This window comes from Hibiscus syriacus, unplaced genomic scaffold (assembly GCF_006381635.1).
Source record: "Hibiscus syriacus cultivar Baekdansim isolate YM2019G1 unplaced genomic scaffold, ASM638163v2 tig00110348_pilon, whole genome shotgun sequence".
Classification (NCBI taxonomy): domain Eukaryota; kingdom Viridiplantae; phylum Streptophyta; class Magnoliopsida; order Malvales; family Malvaceae; genus Hibiscus; species Hibiscus syriacus.
Genome location: NW_024062699.1, coordinates 2,303,604 through 2,322,725, shown reverse-complemented (window position 1 = coordinate 2,322,725; position 19,122 = coordinate 2,303,604). Strand labels below are relative to the sequence as shown.

At 34.2% G+C, this 19,122-nt stretch overlaps 1 protein-coding gene and 1 pseudogene across 1 annotated transcript; both read right to left on the bottom strand.

Annotated features, from left to right (window-relative positions):
• Positions 1–1,562: 1,562 nt before the first annotated feature.
• On the bottom strand, positions 1,563–3,519 carry LOC120120820 (annotated as a pseudogene).
• Positions 3,520–13,357: 9,838 nt separating this feature from the next.
• LOC120120787 (mitogen-activated protein kinase 2-like) lies at positions 13,358–18,023 on the bottom strand. The gene is made up of 6 exons (XM_039140313.1): positions 17,712–18,023; positions 14,563–14,692; positions 14,355–14,492; positions 13,927–14,259; positions 13,635–13,818; positions 13,358–13,550 (listed from the first exon to the last, which is right to left on the bottom strand). Exons 1-6 carry the CDS (start codon positions 17,888–17,890, stop codon positions 13,378–13,380), a joined length of 1,137 nt encoding a protein of 378 aa, XP_038996244.1. The 5' UTR covers positions 17,891–18,023; the 3' UTR covers positions 13,358–13,377.
• Between the last annotated feature and the right edge of the window lie 1,099 nt (positions 18,024–19,122).

Below are 19,122 nucleotides of genomic sequence, written 5' to 3'. Positions count from 1 at the left end.
TGCAGTGAAAGTTGTTTTATATTGGGAGCTGAAAAGGACAGACTTCAATTTGATTTTTGTTTGGTGATAGAATCAAAAATTTTAATGGAATCTCTGGAATAAATCTATGGCTATCTGTGAATGTCACAGTGCATGTTTCTTTCTAATCGGATTGGTTTTTCCATATATATAATGCCACCATGCATGTTTGATACTTATATATAAACCCTAATTAGGTTCAACATGTTTTAGCAACCAATATATATATATATACATATATTTGCAGAATCACATGTTAAAAGGGGTATATGCTAAAGCATTGGAAGCTTTTCTTTTTCTTTTTTTTTTGGAACTTGAGGCTCTGCCCAATTTTCTCTTCAACTTGTCAACTGAACAACTTGGTAAATATTCTTCTTGTGATATGTAACGTTCAATTAATATTTAAACAATTTACAGATTCTTAAGTGTAAAAAATTTGTTATTTTAGAGAAGTGATTGCAATTTTGCGTCAACACTTCAAAGTCCAAAATTTAAGTCCTGGTATATGTTATATTCTTTGTGAGAATTCCAATATTATTACCGGAAATGACAACGGAGATGAATGAGTGGCACTGGGAGGTTTTTTTTATTTATTAATATGACGTAAGTATAAGACATTATATGTTCAAATATAATTTTTAACCATTTGATATTGAACGCTCACATCCTTAGCATTATTGATGTATAAACTCGAAAACTCAAAGAATAACAACAATTCATTTACCAATAAGGTCGTTCGATTCGTGTGCACCTAGAGTTAAATGATATTAGTCAAATAATGAAAACATAAGTTTTACTATTATTGATTCTTCTCAAATTGGATTGCAACTATTGAAAATTTATAACCCAAATGTATCAGCCCAAAGAAACCAAAACAGACTAATTAACCCAGCTAGCTAATGGTAGGAGGTAACAACCAAGCCCAACGGATAATCTTTTACATTCTTGGATCGAGTCAAATTAAAATATAAAATTTTAACTTAGAAAATCATATCAGATTCCGAATCCAGTCAAAAGCGAAGGATTTAATTTTTAAATCAAATTCGAAGAGATTAAAAACCTAAACTAATCTGATTCGACTTATGTCTGTCTTTAAATGTGATTTATAATGTGGTGGACCGATCATACTGGTGTAGAATATTTATGTGTCTCAGAGGAGGGATGACACCCATTTTTCTAGAAGCGGTTGCCATGCCGTCTTGTCATCGGATGACGTTATTAAACATGTAGGGCTTACACGTTGCCCATCACGTTGCAATTGCACCGACACTTTGTTATGCCCCATTGACCATTGTCAATTGCACCGACACTTTCTTACCCACCATTGTGCCCACCCTAAATAAGCTTACATCCGCACTCACTAACTAGAGAAGTAAAAATTCCTAATCAATACCATTACTAGAGAGGAGGCAACCATGACATTAACTTCAGTCGGTGCCAAAATCAAGCATTTCTTGGATCATGGACAAAATCATTAAGATCAGTCTTCAATTAAAAACAAGCTTATGGACCCACCTTCAATATAAATTGAACTAGTAAAATAGAATAGTGCAATTTTTTTTTAGACAAAATATAATTTTTTGCTTCTTTCCCAAATGACACTGTCCCTATTCTTTGGAGATATTGATGACTATACTTGGCTAACCTCACCATCCTTACATACGCCCACATTCACCACCATGGTTCCTGCTTCCTTTGATTCCATGACCCTGCAACAGTTTCTTCTCGGCGATCTATCCCATAGATGGGGGTCTGCTTTCTTGTTCACAATCACCATTTCAAGCGCACTCGGATCAGCCATCTTCCATCTGCAGGGAGGGTGAGGAACACGGTGCCGCTCGTACTCGCTCACGGTTTGGTTCACTTCCGAATCCATTCTCACCTTCGACATGTAAAACACAAAGGGCTTTTGGCATGGGTTTCGACTAACCGGAGTGTGTTGAATGCGTATGCCGTGTAGTATGCTCTTCGGTACCAATTCAAGAATGTCCTCGATGGTATTTCCATTTCCCGTGGTGAAAAGATTCCTCTAAAGACTTGAACAGCAAAACACAATGAAACAGAAACAGTCCAGCTCTTGCTTTTATTGCAGCAGTTGGACTGCTACATGATTCAGGCCAAGTCCAGCTTTACAGGCAACATAAGCCGCTCAAGGGCTTCAACCCGGGTCACATTGGGGAAAATAGACCACCACATCCAGGTTATGCATTGACACCAATGGTGTTACTGTATGTGCAGCTAGGAGTCCAACCAAGTTCCAATACACGTCATACTGATTCCAGATAATCAACAATGAACACTAAGAATCGAATATTATTTTTAATATGAATTCCTAAATTCGTCCATCTAATATAAAATTCAGTATAAATCTAATGCATTGAGCTAATCACCTACCCAGGTTGAAACACTGCAATTTTTAATTTGATAAGTTGAACATCTTATTCACAAATGTATATGTTTATAAATTTAACATGATGGCTAATGCTTCATAAATTCAGAAATAAAAAGAAACAGAAATAATGCACTTTACCAACTCTCACCCACCTGATGGAAGCCGAGTTCTTTAGTGAGTGGGACACCGAGTTCATCCATACAAACCTGCATCCGGTCGTCTGAACCCGTACAATCCTTGGTACCTCTGAATACAACGGACTTGCATCTTCACCAAAGCTTTAGCCAATGGATAGCTAATGAAAAGCCTCCGCCGCCGTAAGCCATGCTGTTGGAGAAAAATATGTTCTGGAAGTGAGATTCCGACAAGCTGCCAATGTAATAATATTGTGTATGGTCATATTTCCTCAAAATCCTAACCAGATATTCCGTTATAAACACAGTATCGTCGTCACCCATCACGAACCACCTCACGTTATCCATCTTCAACCTCAATGTCTCCGACACGATTCGCGACATACGAATCGCGGATCGGTGACCTTGCCGGTTCGTGTAAGCGAAGTTGGAAGTGTCGCTCGAGACACGAACCGGTGGAAGCGTTCGCTTGTCTTCGGGAGTGTATTTCACCCTATCGTCGAGCCAAACCACTCCCCGCATTTTGTTCGGCTTGAACCAAATCTTGATGTACTCTTTCCTCTGTTGCCATAGCTTGGAAGAAACTGCAATTCCAAAAACAATGTCGTGGATTTCCGTCGGCCTCGGCTGGTTCGGAGCCCCTTGTATTTGTACTGCCGACACCGGTTTTTCTCGAACATTCGGGTGGCGATGAATGGGTGACTTCGAATCAGCCGTTTGGTTGAGAAACGATGGTGTCAACGAACGCCATTGAAGAGATTAAATGAAGGGGAAATCGCCGGAGGCAAGGTGAGCCGGGGCTGTTAAGAGCTTGAGAGTGTAGATAACAAAAGTAATTGAAAAGAAGAGGATTAACCAGACCATGAGCTTTGGAATGGGTCGGGTCGAGTGTCCAAAAACAAGAGGGTTTCCCGATGGGCTTCTCATCTGAATCTGTTTCCATACTATCTGTGAATCTTTCTTGGCGTCTTTCATTTTTATAATTTTGATAGGAAATTAAAGATTTTTTTTCTTCTGCATGTAATATTCGATTCTCTTGGAAAATCTAAGAATGGGGAAAAGGCCAAGAAAAAGTACCCAGAAAAGCAAATCCGTCCCTTTGGATGCCAGGGTTAATGAAAAGTACACCTAATATCATGAGCGGAGCTAGAATATCTATTTTGGGTGCCAAATTTAGAAATTATATGAAAAAGTTTTGAGTGAGAAATTGATTATTAAATTTTAAGTTTATAAATGAATTGAATGAACATGAATGATGATATGTTCTTATTCGTTCGTTGAACTTTAATCGAATAAATGAACCGATATGAATAGCTAAACGAACGAAATATCTTGTTCATTAATTAAGAAATGTAGCTTGTTCGTGTTCATTCGATCAAATGATAAATAAACACATACGAACAAATGTAAACGAACACAAAGAAACATAAATGAACATAAACGAACGAACATAAAATTAATTGGGTTTAAGAATATTCTTTTTCTTTCCAAATAATTTTAGGAATTATATTTTCTTTAAGTGATTTGAGAACTTTCTATTCGTGTTTATAATTATTTGGATTTTAAAATATTAATAGGTTTAAATTTAAAATTTATTAGATATTAATATATCAAACGGGTTTAGAGATTGGATTGAACGAACATAATTATATTTTTTTCCCGTCTATGCTTGCCTCTATTAGTTCTGCACACAAACTCCAAGCTGCCATCATCACATCGTTTTCTTCTTGTAGCTCTTTATCATGGACCCATTTATTTCTCCGATTTCACACATTCTATAAAAAAACCCAGTAGTTTGGAGAAACCTTCTGTGTCCAACTTGGAAGTTATCCTTTCTAGCCATTCTTTGCACAAGTTCCCCAGCCAATTGATGATGGCCTCGTCCAACCCAAAAATGTGTAATACTCTCTTTGTTTTGGTGCATTTTCTGTGAGCATGCATCAGGGACTCGGTCTCATCGCTACACATTGGACATATTCCTTCGGAAAGTTTAGCTTGTTTCAACTTACCTCCTGTTAGTAGTGCATCATGACAGATTCTCCAGTCAAAAATTTGAATTTTCGGTAGGATTGGAAGTTTGCTTAGAAGTTTCCAAATTTTCCCTTGTTCCGTTGAGATGTTCTTTTTCAGCAAGAGCCAATTATAGCCTGATTTGGCAGAGTACCATCCGATATTATGGTGACTCCAGATCATTTTATCTTCATGAGTTAGGGTAATGAGTGTGTTGATAACTTTGTTGGCATCTTCTGGCTGGAGGATGGTGCTCACCTTGTTTCATTTCCAATTGGCGGAGTTAGGCATCATGAAGTCAGTGCATTTAAAGGGGGATTCGATGTTGTCTCTGTAGATCTCAGTCCATGCAATGGGAGAGGAGTCCCCCAATTGTCAAAGAACTTTCTCATTTTTCCTTCCATAATGATTCGCCAAAAGAAACCTTATTTCAAAACCTCTTTTGCCTTGAAAATACTTGTCCACGCGTAAGACACTTTATCCCCCATTTTGGCGCTTAAGAATTCAGAGTTAGAAAAGTACTCGTCTTTAAACACCTGAAAAGCAAACGAGTTTTGATCCTGTAGAAATCTTTAAATTTGGTTAGAAGTGTTGGTAATGCTCAATCCCACATAGTATTGAAAATACTATTGTGAATGGTATTTAAGGTTTGGCTTTCTCACTTTCTTGTTGAGTGATAGAGAACAAGGTGGACTCTCATGCACCGCTGCCGCCGCCGTCTCATCTCGAGTCGTGATCGTGATCGTGGTCATACATGTAATTACAAGGGTTATATGATATAATTTTAGGAATTATAACAGCTGAATAATGATGCAATGAACCTGAATTCTTTTAGTTGTTTTGTCTTTGATGAAGTTAAAGGCTGGAATTTTCACTTTTCCTACTATCAGAGGTAGCCCTAAGTAGGTCCCTGGGTCTTTAACTTTCTCTACTCCAAAAATCTGTCTGATGTCTTTTCTGTGATTCAGGTGAGTGTTTTTACTGAAGTAGATGTTTGATTTGTTAAAATTTATCTTTTGACCCGAAGAAATTTCATAGATTTGGAGTAGGTCTTTGATCTTTTGAGCTTATTGGAGGGAATTTTTTAGGAACAAAATGCTGTCGCTCGCATAAATAAGGTGAGTGATTTTGGGTCCTCTCATGCTTATTTTAACCCCTTTGATAAGACCGTCCTGTTGAGCTTTTATGAGGAGTGCTGACAGCCCCTTAGCACAAAAAAGGAACAAATACAGAGAGAGGGGATCACCTTGACGGAGTCCTCTTTCCGGAGTGAAGCTCTCTGACAACCGTCCGTTGATTCTTACATGGAACGAAACTGTGCTAATAAATCTTTTGATGAGTTGGATGAACTTTTCATTGAATCCCATTTGGGTCACGATTTTAAACACAAATTCCTATTCAACTCTATCATACATCTTTTCCATATTGAGCTTCAAAACTGCTCCTTTATTGAGACCATTTTTAGCACTTTTCAAGGAGTGTAAAAGCTCGTGGGCAACAAGGAAGTTGTTTGAAATTCTCCTGCCTGGAACAAATTCACATTGGGTTTGAGCAATACACTTGGACATGATAGGTTTCAGGTGGTTGACAATGACCTTAGACATAGTTTTATAAATGATAGTACAAAGGTTGATAAGGAACTGCCCAGGTTGATAGGTCTAGAGTTTTTCATAGACCCATGATTACTTACTTTAGGAATGAGAACAATGACCATTTTTTTGACCTCATGCATACTGATTGAACCATTAAGAAGATCAAGGCATAGCTTAATGAGGTCTTCCCCTACAGTATCCCAAAAGGAACGAAAAAAGGATCTTGAAAGACCCATCAATCCCAGGAGCTTTGTTAAGATTAATCTGTTTGAAGGCAAGCAGGACTTTTTTGGAAGTGAAATTGCAGCTAAGGTTTATATTATCAACGTCTGAGACACATTGATCAATAGCTTCCAAGATTGAGTGAGAAGTTTCCATCCCTGAAGTACGAAAGAGAGAAGCAAAGAAGTTAGAGGCCACTTGAAAAATGTCATCAATTTGGTCAACCTGATTTCCATTCTCATCTTTGAGGTTTAAATAAGCCATTTTCCTCATTAGTAAACCTCTAAAATCAATATCTCATGATTTTATAAAATCATGTCAACTAATGTCAAATCATAGTAATCGATAAATATTCATTTTTCATTTGATCACATATTCAACACTTTCACATTTCAAATTTATAGACCAATGTATATCTAAAGAGAATGCAAGGTACGCGAGTCACTCGAGTGTGCACAATATGCACCTGTAAGTGCCCATATATCAATAACAGTAATCCACACTTGAAAGTGTCCATATCAATATGCACCATAGGTGCTACACGTGAAGTACAATAATGTACTACATCAATAACACTAAACAGTGACCTACGACTCTCTATGCAACATACAATAGGCTTTACAATAAAATCATATAATTTATATAACCATCTTACCCATATCAGTAAAATTTTCAAATATCATCTATAAAGAATCGATATGATGGGCAGTTCATACCCTAAATAAATCATAAATCATTTTAGTAAACATTATGAAAATATTCCATAATTTGATTCAAAACCTTTCTTTAAAAATTATTCGAGGTTGGTTTATCGCAAGTCTTCCTCAATCAGTAATAACTAACTAAATAAAAAGCACTTACCTTTACCTCACTATCAAACCTTTTATAACGATATTCGTTTTAATCATGTACTTGATCTTTTGCCTTCGATTCGATTCAATCACAAGATTTATTGAAGTCTAGACAACATCATGTACACAACATAATATTCAAAGTATATGTTAGTATTTTACTAATATAATCAAAATCCAAAAAATATAATTCGATACTTATTCTATATAAAATCACTTCATTGCTCAATAACAACTTCAACATTTTCAATATAACACTTCAATTCCTTATATTTTCATATTCATCATCAAGCCACTCAATTTCATAAACCTTACAATTTAGTCACCATTTATGAATTCTTTTAGAATTCATACCAACTTTTTAAATCTATTCAAAATGGTCCTTCACCATTTTACTTAATTGAAATCCAATAATAAAATTACAAAATTGAAATAATATTTTCAATCTAATGCATTCTCATTTGCAAACTTGTAACTCAATCCCCAAACTTTCCAACATATTCGAATTATCTACCAAACCTTACCATATTTTGTAATTTAATCCAAAAACAATATTCTAACTTCAAATTCAACATTCAAATAACAATTTCCAGCACTGATCGCTCATAATTGAACAATTAAACATCAACGTCTCATAATTTCCTAAACTTGCAAAATAATCCCTTTACTAAGGGATTACTGTTATTGATATGGAAAAGCTCTCCTACCTCATACCATGGCTCCACCTATAGTAAAAACAAAGGCCTTGCACGAAACACTAAGGAAAAAATAATTAATATAAAATAAGCAACTAAAAGGAAAGAAGAAGAATGAATATAGTTTATTTATATACTCAACAAACTGAAAAATGCTATAGAAAAATAAAACTAAAGAGAAAAAGAAAAGCGTAAATAAAGTCAAACTCTTATACATCTTGGAGGAGTAAAGACGACTTGTCTTACAGAATAGGGGCACCATTGTAGGTCTTCAGTCGTTGACCATTAACCTTAAAGGCTGTGCCTCCATCGAGGTTTTTTATATCAACTACTCCATGAGGGTAAACCTTGTGAACTTGGAATGGTCCTGACTATCAGGACTTGAGTTTCTCAGGAAATAACTTCAATCTTGAGTTGTAGAGTAGCACTTGTTATCCTTCATGAAATTTTCATGGCAAAATATGTTTATCATGCCACTTCTTTGTTTTTCCTTTGTACAACCTTGCATTTTCATAGGCTTGAGATTGAAACTCCTCCATTTTATTCAACTCAAGTAGCATTTTTTCTCTAGCTAGTTGGGCATCCATATTTATATTTTTAATGCCCCAATATGCCTTGTGTTTGAGTTTTACCAAAAGATGACAAGTTTTGCCAAAAACTAGTTTAAATGGGGACATTCCAAGAGGCGTATTGAAGGCTGTTCGATATGCCCATAGTGCCTCATCAAGCTTGGGAGACCAATCCTTCCAATTTGGGTTCACCACTTTCTCCAATATTTATTTTATCTCGTGATTGGAAATTTCATATTGTCATTGGTCTGAGGTTATATGTTGTAGCAGTCTTATGCCTCACACCGTATCGCTGCAAAGCCTTGGCAATAAGCTTGTTGTCGAAGTGGGTTTCTTCATCACTTATGATGGCTCTAGGGGCTTCAAATCTTGTAAAAATATTCTTGTGAAGGAACTTTAAGATTGTCTTGGAGTCATTCTTAGGAGTAGCTACTGCTTCAACCCACTTGGGCACGTAATCCACCTCGTTTAGGATGTATAAATCTCTAAATGAAGAAGAAAAGGGTCCTATGAAGTCTATGCGCAAGACATCGAAGAGCTCCACTTTCAAGATATTTTACAATGGCATTTCGCGTCTCCTAGAGATATTCCCCGCATGTTGGCATTTTTCGTAAGCCTTGTAAAATTATTGTGCTTCCTTGAAGAGCGTGAGCCAATAGAATCCTGATTGGAGGACCTTTGTAACAATTCTTGCACCTCCAAAATAACCTCCACAGGGAGTTGTGTGACAGTGGAATAAGATATCCATTTACTTTTCTTCGGGGACACATATCTGAATCATTTGATCAGGGTATTGTTTGAACAAGTAGTGATATCCCCTATAATAGAACCGCACATCATGCTTAAATTGCTTCTTACCCTGGTTGTTGGGAACCTCAGTAGAACTTGTAGGTGAGTTAGAGGGTCATTTTCGTGCCTAAAATAGGGTATTTCTAGGTGTGGGTATCGGTACTAGAAGAACAATACCGATACTGTTCTTCAGATGCTAAAGACAAAGAAATTTTGGGCTAGTATCAATACTCATGCAGTGGATATCGATACTATAGGTAAGGTATCAATACTTAGTTCACTTAGTAAATTCCAGTAGCCATTTTTGGTATCGGTACTCATGGGAATATCAATAACGAGGGTAAAGTATCAATACTCCCCAATAGGGGTATCGATTCTTAGGCATTTTTTAAAACATCAAAGCCAAATTTGGTATCAATACTTAGGAAAATATCGATACCACATATTAGAAGTATCGATACTCACACTAGAGTATCGATACTAGCCCTTTTCTATCATCTTTCAATAAGACAGTAGTATCTACACCTATAGGTTAGTATCGATACCCAAAGGTCAGTACCGATACTAAGAGGCTTAGTATCAATACACATAATAAGTTTTGGGTAAGTAACCTAAGGGTTTTAATGGATAGATTTGAGGGACTCAATAATGCTAGAAAGCCATGATATAAAACTACAAGTGAGAAAAGAAATAAACTCATAACAATTAGAAACAATAACAGTAAGGAAGACATAAAACTATCATTGTTTGATGCTCGAGACACAGTCAGGACACCTGAGTTACTTTAGTAGGTAATTATCTTATAGTTAGGATATCCCAATGAGTGCCAAGGCACTTCAACTGCCAGCTGGATGCAGATGTCCCAAGACTCGACGGAGTAAGTTATCGGGTGTATATTTTTGATGCGGTTCTGGATCTCACCGTAGATACCCAAGGGAATTTTAGGAAGGCTAGAGGGGTGTGCTCTCTGAAATGCAAAATAATACAATATTAATTTAGGATGCCTACCTCGGCATGTCATATCACTATCCTATGTTTTCATACCTATGCCACTAGCATGCGCATTTAGTGAATACATGCAGTATAATACAATATTAGTGTGGCAATGAGCTTGTAAGCTCAGTGTTCGGATTGTGTTTCTGTATACATGTTCTTAGGAGAGCATTCATGGAGCATTATCATCACCAGATATTCCAGCTCGATAGAGATCCTTAGGGTATGTCTTGATTTGTATTAGAGGGTATGTACTATTGTAGACCTTTTTTATATTCAGTCGTAACTCTATTTTGATTTAAACTCAATGTATTTGTTTTGGATCATATGGGAGCTTATCATATTTTGTAAACTTGGATTATCACATTTTTATTTCATTTACCGTTGAATGATTTTATATGATGTTTTAAAGTTGATTTAAAAGAAAATATTTAGGTTAGCCACCTCGGTGGTCTCGTGTGACACTTTAGTCATTCGTTCTTCGGGTCGAACTGGATTAGGGCGTTACAAATCTTGTGTTTATTGCTAAACTTTTTCATTACCCAAAATGAAAAAGGTTTATGGGAAATTGATTTTGATGAGAAACCTGTCAACAAGTCATTCGAGTAGAGTGACAATGATTGGAAATGTATTATCATATTCCTTGCAAGCTTATTAGTTTCAATTACTTTGGTTTTCTCTGCCAGCTTAGTCATGGGTGCAAAGTCTCCATCCATACTGAACAAGCTATCAATAGAATAAGATATAGTTAATGAAATAGTAGAATATAGACAAAATGAAAAGGAAAATTGAAAGGCCTACATATTTATTTGTCATGTTTTAAGCTTTTTTTGAGTGGCTATGGTGAAAGGTTTTGAGCCATCCATGTCCCACAACAAATTAGAAGAGATAAGCTAAGAAATGTGGCTCAAAACCACCCGACTAGTTTAAAATTCACAATTATTTCTCTTTCAGGTTGCTCGGGTTTTCTTCCCTTGTATGACCCTTCTCTTATTTTGTCTGATTTTATAATTGCCACTGGTGGTAGTCATGGCTTCCACCACCACAAAACTGGTAAAAACAATCACACTTGTGTTGTTAAAGAAGAGGGTTTGAATTTTATGGTTTTTGTTGGTGGGATTGTTGAGGAGGATGAGGAGGACGAGGAGGAGAAATAACGTGCCACGTTAGATAAAACTAACGTAGGTAACGAAGGGAACTTACTGAAAAAGAACTAAAAGTTTAGTGATTTGAATGACAAAATTGTAAGCACCCTAAAAGTTCGATGACCATTTATGAAGTTTACCCTTAAACTTTTTATAGGGACAATTGTCTTCACCGGCCCTCTCCATTCAGAATATTTATAACTATTTTATATGTTTTGATAATTAATTAAGCAAATAATTAGGCATTCAGCGGCTGTTATCCGCCAATTAAATATTTAAATATTCTATGTCCAACGTCTATTACTTCTTACTTTATCATTGTTATTATTGTGCATTCTTTTGGATTAAATGGAGTGTTGTATATGTTAGGGGCAATTAGCTATATAAATATTATTTTTATCACCACGATGCATATATTTATTTTATTTAATATTAAAAATATATATTATATATCGAAATCATTTTTAGGTGGTTGAAAAATGTTAGACTTTGAAAAATTCATGTGAGAGACGACTCTTTGATGATTGTACTGAACATCACAATTCTTAAAAAATATTAAATATATAAAATTTGTATTTTTTTATTAACTTATAAAAATTCGATGTTGATCAATCATCGTGCGCTGAAGATCACAATTTTTAACAACGTTGAAGTAGAGGTTTCAAACGGATCATTCGGATCAAGTTTGAGTCGGGTCATTTCGGGTCAGATAATTTCGGGTTTAGATTATATTTGGTTTAATTTTATTCGGGTTAAATCGAGTCTGATTCGAATTTAGTTCGGGTTTACGGTAAATTGGGTCGGGTTAGCAAGTTGGGTCAATTTTTGGGTCGGGTGACTATCAGATCGGTTATTTTTTTTTTGTTCAGATTAGGTCGGTTTAATACCAGATCGAATAGATTTTGGGTCAGGTCAATATCGGATCGATTGATTTTCGATTAAGGTCAACTTTTGGATCAGGTCAATTCAGATTGAATTTATTACGAGTCTAATCAAGTATATATAGATTTTGGGTTCAGATTGCTTTTGATTCGGAATAATTTTGATTGGGTTAAATTTGGTTCGGGTTGTTTCGGTTTGAGTTATTTTCGATTTGGTTGCTTTCGGTTTGGGTTAATTTTGGCTCGAATTGTTTCCGATCCAGATCAAATTAGATATGATTCCATATTGGGTCAGCTAAATTTTGGATCGGGTATGACTTGGGTCGGGAATGTTCCGGGTTTCGGATCAAATTTAATCATCATATCTGGGTTAATATCAAGTAATTAGTCGGGTAAATCGATTCGAATAATCGGGTTCGGGTCAAGTTTGCCATAGGTTGAACACTTAAAATTCTTAAACCATACTTTAAAAAAAAAAAAAAGTAACGATAAACAATACTGTGTTAAATTAAGCCAATAACAAATATCTCATGCTATACATAAACCCCCCCTACTATTGGCTTTCAATGTTGGAACCTATTCAGATTATATAAAAAAAATCAAATACACATACAATATGATATGGTATTACAAAACTATAAGATAAATGTTTAGATGCGACAATTTTCAAAACCTTCTTGATTAGACCGATGTGAAAACATATAAATTTTAGATGATACATATAATAATCTGAACATTTTTTCAATAAAGTAGATTCGATTTATTCGAAGAGAAGACGAAAGACGACTCATCTTAGTACAAGTCCATCATATAGATCCTAAACTAACTCCTGATTGGGCTTATTTCAACCACTTTGGGTGCCAAATTTCACAAACAAAGTTATGTTTCATCTCCTTGTAGATTAGTTTCACTTCAGGTGACAGAAGTAAAGTTGAATGATATCAACCTAATTTATATAAACTCAATTGAATGGTGACCACCAACATCATACATACATACATACATACATATATATATATAGGAAATTCCAGAGAATGACGCCGATTCCTGCTACATTTTTACATAAACATCCCATAGGAGATTCTCTTAATGAACTGGAACTGGATTGAATAGCAGAGATTCCCTCCATATAAGCTCTTTGATGTGATCTTCGGTGCATGACGATTGGTCGAAATCAAAACTGAAAGTTCGAGGACAGACAGGCTCGTCATTGGTATCGTGAAGAGATGCCAAGTATGGGTGACAAAGTGCCTCATCAACTGCATAAAGAGATGCAACAAAATAACTAATATCCAATCATCACACATGCTGTGCTTGAAATTCTAGTTTCTTGGCTCATGTACCTGTAATTCGTTTGTTGGGGTCAAAGACAAGCATTCTTTCTAGCAGGTCAACAGCTGCAGAAGACATATTTGGGAACCTAGCTGAAAACTGTTGCTTTCTACACTGTGGAAGCTGTCTAAAGTACCTTCGGGCATTGTTGCTTCGGAGAAATCCGAGACTCGCGTCGTCCGGTGAACCTATCAACTTTTGTACAAGAAAGGATGTTCAGCGTTAAAAAAATGAACAGAGGTTTACATCTAGAATGAAAGCATTAAAATGCGGATCGCCTTGTGCAAGACCATATATAGCTACCTCAGTGATGAGTCTGAGCTGATGAACATAATCTTTGCCCGGAAACAGAGGCTCCCTTGTCATAACTTCTCCAAAAATGCAACCAACAGACCACATATCAATTGCAGCAGTGTATTCTGAACAATTAAGGAGCAACTCTGGCGCTCGGTACAATCGAGTGACGACATACTCGGTCATGAAATCTGTTTCGGATGTGGTCCTGGCCAATCCGAAGTCGGCAATTTTAAGGTCGCAATTGGCATTCAAAAGCAGACTGCTTGGCTTAAGGTCACGGTGCAAAACATTGGCGGAATGTACATACTTCAGCCCTCGTAACAACTGGTATAAAAAGTACTGCAAAAGGTTTCATTATCAGATTCAAGTTATATGCAGCATTTGATGAAAGTATGATAATAAATGTGCAGTCCCCATAGCCTGTTCATCCAAACCTGACAATGATCATCTCTCAAAGGTTTGTCAGAGCGAATTATGTGATGAAGATCGGTGTCCATCAATTCGTAAACAATGTAAACATCGTTGAAGGTCTCCTTCTTCGGTGGTCGAATGAGGTCCTTGATGGAAATGACCTGCAAAAACAGAAGGAGATGCATGATTAACCCTGAGAAGCAATGCCTAAAGTTGGAGTTTGCGGCTTACATTCTCATGGCTTATGTGACGAAGAAGCTTGATTTCCCTCAATGTCCTTTTGGCATCTATAATGTTATCAAATGCATTGCCGATCTTCTTAATAGCAACCTCCTGACGTGTCTCTGAATTGACGGCAGCACTGCAGAAGGACCACAATGAGCTCATGTGATTAGTCCCACCTTAACAAAGGATTGAATGCTAAGTGGTATTGTAGTGCATAAAATTTAACAGGAATAAGAAGAGCGCCTATTTCATGTTTTTTCCTACAACATCACAAAAACTACATGCACATATATTACACCTAACAATGGCAGAAACGGGATGGGTGAGAATGAAATTTTAAGATTTTTTTTTTATATCTTAATTCTTAATATCAATAGATATTTTGTTCAGATATTTTATAATAATTATTTTAGTATATATGATTTATAATTGAAAATGATGAACATATGAATTTATTTATATATGATTTTATACCGGACCTATTTATTTATAACACTAATTCGAAGTTATTTTAAAAACAATCAAACAAAATGGAAGTGCCTAATCACGGTGATAAGTAAAATTAAATGTATATATGTAGTTTAATTTTTGAAGTCGTTAATCATTTTTCAATCATATCATTAAGCTAAATTTTGAATAAACTTGAAAAGTCATTTGTACAAACTGAAGATTAAACTTTCATTGTTATTTTTTTATTAATAAAAATGATATATTAACGACCGACTGATATAACGGAATAAGATGTTAAATCTTTGAATAAAATCCATAATTTTTTTTATATATTTGTAGTATTTTATCTAAATTAATTTATTATGAATACATAATAATAATAATAATAATAATAATAGTAGTAGTAGGGATAAATTTTCATTTAATATATAAATTATATTTGCAGTGTCGAGTTAAATAATTGTATAAGTTAAAAAACCCTAGCAACTTTCTTCCTCTTTCTCCCTTTTTATTCTTATTTACAATTTGTTTCAATTTTATTAACCAATCCAATATTTTCTTCTTTAATTTTGTTTTACCGTCGATGATACCGACTTTGATGTTGGTTGTCACCGGCCAATTATCTTATTTCTTTGTTTTTTTAGTTTTTTAATAAGAATAATTATATCTTTGTGACATATTCTCTCTCTTTATGACACATTTATTTCTGTCTTTGTGACATGTTTTTCTCTGACTTTTGGTAGTTTATGGTTTTTTGCTTTTTTTCGGTTATTTTGTTCACAGTGTTGGATTTGACATCGTCACAACTGATTAAGATGGTGCTATTTGTTATCTTACTTATCTTCCCTGTTTTAGACCCTCGAATTGATTTGAATACGCGTTTTGTGCTCGCGAATAGTTTTCTCTAGGGTTGTTTATTCGGTTAATTCGGTGGCCGAACCGATCGAACTACCATTAACCGAATTAACTAAACTTTTTTTCTTTAACCGTTAATTGAACCGAACTTTTTTTCGAAAATATTAACCGAACCGAATAAATTTCGGTTAATTCGGTTAATTTTCGAATTATCCAAAAAAAAATTAAAATTTTCTAATTTATATAAAAATTAAATATTTTATAATTAAAAAAAGTTTATAATTAATTTAAATAATATATAATTATAAAATATAAATTTTATATAAATTTTTTAATTAATTAATATTGATTTAGGTTTAAAAGTTATTGGATCTTAAATTATTAATTGGGTTTTAAATAGTTTGAGCTGAGCTCATATATTATATATAATACATTTAATATTTTTTAATTAAGAAAAAAAGTTTACAATTAATTTAAATAATATATAATTATAAAATAAAAATTTATATAATTTTTTTAATTAATTAATATTGATTTAGGTTTAAAAATTATTGGAATTTAAATTATTAATTGGGTTTTAAATGGTTTGGGTTGAGCACATATGTTATATATAATATATTTAAAATTTAAAATTTTATTTCTGTTAATTAACCGATTTCGAACCGAATTAACCATTAACCAAATATAAAAAAAACCTTAATCGTTCCCCGACCGAATTAACCCGACCGAATTAACCGAATTAGTTCGATTCGGTCGGTTAATTCGGTTAAAACCGAATTTTGAACACCCCTAATTTTCTCACGCCGCTTAACTCTGATTTACGATTTGTCATTGGTCTTTCAGTAATTTCATTCCCTTTTGTAGTTCGTTTGTCGATACAATCATATTTGTTTATATCTTTATTTTAATCGAGCATTGATTAGGTTTTTTTAACTTTTTTTTATGGTTGTGTGATTTAGATGGTTAGATTTTGTGTTAATTGTTATAAAAAAATATTCTAATTATAATTTAGTTTACGTTTACGGTTACGGTTATGCTCGTAAATCTTCATTATAATTTTAGATATTTTCTATTTTTAGTAAAACTATGACTTTATATTAAAAAAATGATTGTATAAGTTATTTTATATCATTGTCTTTGTGATAAGCTACATGTAGTATTCTTAAAAGTTGTCTATCTCTTTTTATGTATTTTGTTTTATTAAATTAAGATAGATTATAAAGTATTATTTATTTTAAATATTTTTAATTATTTTACAATAAATAATTAATTATATATGTTGCATATACGTTTGTATAAAATTGTTTATACATTAATAATTTATGTTATACCATATTCCTACGCCCTTATATTTTTTGATTTAATTTAGATAATTATAAGTTAATATTTGTTTAAAGATAAACTTTCAATCATTTAACATTTAACGCTTACATCTTTGATATTCCTGTACTCGAACTCGGATCACAAAAAATATCAATAATTTCTTTACACCCTTATATCTTTAAATTACTTTTATGTTACTTTTTTACTGCGTGTTTAATTTTTTTTTACCTCATCTCAGATTGAGTATATAACTTGATTGTTAAGTTGAAATTATAAGATTTTATTTAACACAACTAATATGAATATCGTTGCAAATCCTAAGCCATTTTATGGAAATATTCTAGTTTCAGATAATAATAGAGAACCCATACTCCGTTTTGTGGTTGACAAAAACATAGCCAAAAAGGGAGAAAAAATGAATCAACCAGCAAACAAAACAAGAGCAGATTCAAGAACTGGGAACCCATGAAATATTTGAACAAGAGCATTAAACGTAGCACAAATTGAACAAGTAAAAAAAAACTTACCAAACAATACCATTAGCACCTCTACCGATTGGACGAATAGGAGGGACGTACTTGCTGGAAACCTCAAACAGGTTACCATTCACATTGTAGTGTACATATTTTCCTCCATGAGTGAGCACTCCCTTCACACTGCTTCCCTCTGAGCTTGACTCTTTTGTACTCCCCATTTCCTTCTTCATTTCCCCCCTCGTTTCCTCTGCTCCAAACCAAGTTATTTACTAAGAAGAAAACTCAGACTAGGTTGTTTATATCTGGAGAATCATTGTTGATTTTTTTAAGTACTTGTAATGTTCTTTAGACTGCAAAAAATGTTAGCTTCCTTGGTTCTTTTCTTTTTTGAGAAACCCAGGGAAGGAGAGTTTTTCTTTTGTTTGATATGATCAAAGTTTGGTGGGTCGAAATCCGTGAGATGAAAAGGAGACTTTTTCTAGTTTTTCTTAAGATTTTTAAAAAAGTAAAATTGATTTTAAGCCATCCTTCACGTAGCTTAACACGTGGTACCTTTTAAAATCACCCATGCAAGATGGTGCCAAGTATTCTCTCAGGCAACTGCTTTTCGGATATGGTGGTTGTGCTGATCACGGGATGCCGGCTGCCGCTCCTTGGCCTCCTTTTACTGGGCTGGCAGCGGAGGATACACACCTTATTGAAGGTAGATAAATGTTTATCTTGAAATTTAATTATATTAATTGTATATATCTTAAAATTTTATTTATAAAAATTTATATTATTATATATATATATTCTTAAAAATATTTTTGAATATGTCATTTTGTGTTAATAGCAGGGTGGCAACTCAGCTGCACATTGGGCCCGGCTTTTGAACACTCGACTGGATTTTGATCTGCTTTTTTTCGTATCCAATTCTCTTTGGACTAATAGTATCTATTTATAGGGATATATTTTTAGAAATGAAACAATGTCTAGTGGGATGAGGCATTAGGTCCCTTAAGTAACGTCAGAGATTCGAATCCTGACGTTTGCGAATGGAGCAAACTGGGTTGGGAGGGTTTTCCTCACCTCTAGTACCTGATCTGGAATAGTCGGTCAATAGATCAGATACCAGTGATTAATTAAAAAAAAAACTACTAAAAATATGTTTTCTACATAAAAGAAAAAAAAGTTTCACTTCTAATCAAATTATGTTTCTTATTCTATATAATTATCTCTTAATTAATTTGTTTCATATTAAATTCGAGTCAAATTCTAACAACATTGAACAAAGTATATCATCATTGTTAATATATAAAAGTAATACATCCATGTAAGAAAAGTTGAACAACTCATCTCTAACCTTGAAAATATGGTTACCATTACCGTTAGTAATGTCAAAGTAATTTTCAGCAACTGAAAAATATTGTATGTTGTATTTTAAGTTTCACCGAATTTGAGACTAAACTTTTCATCGATC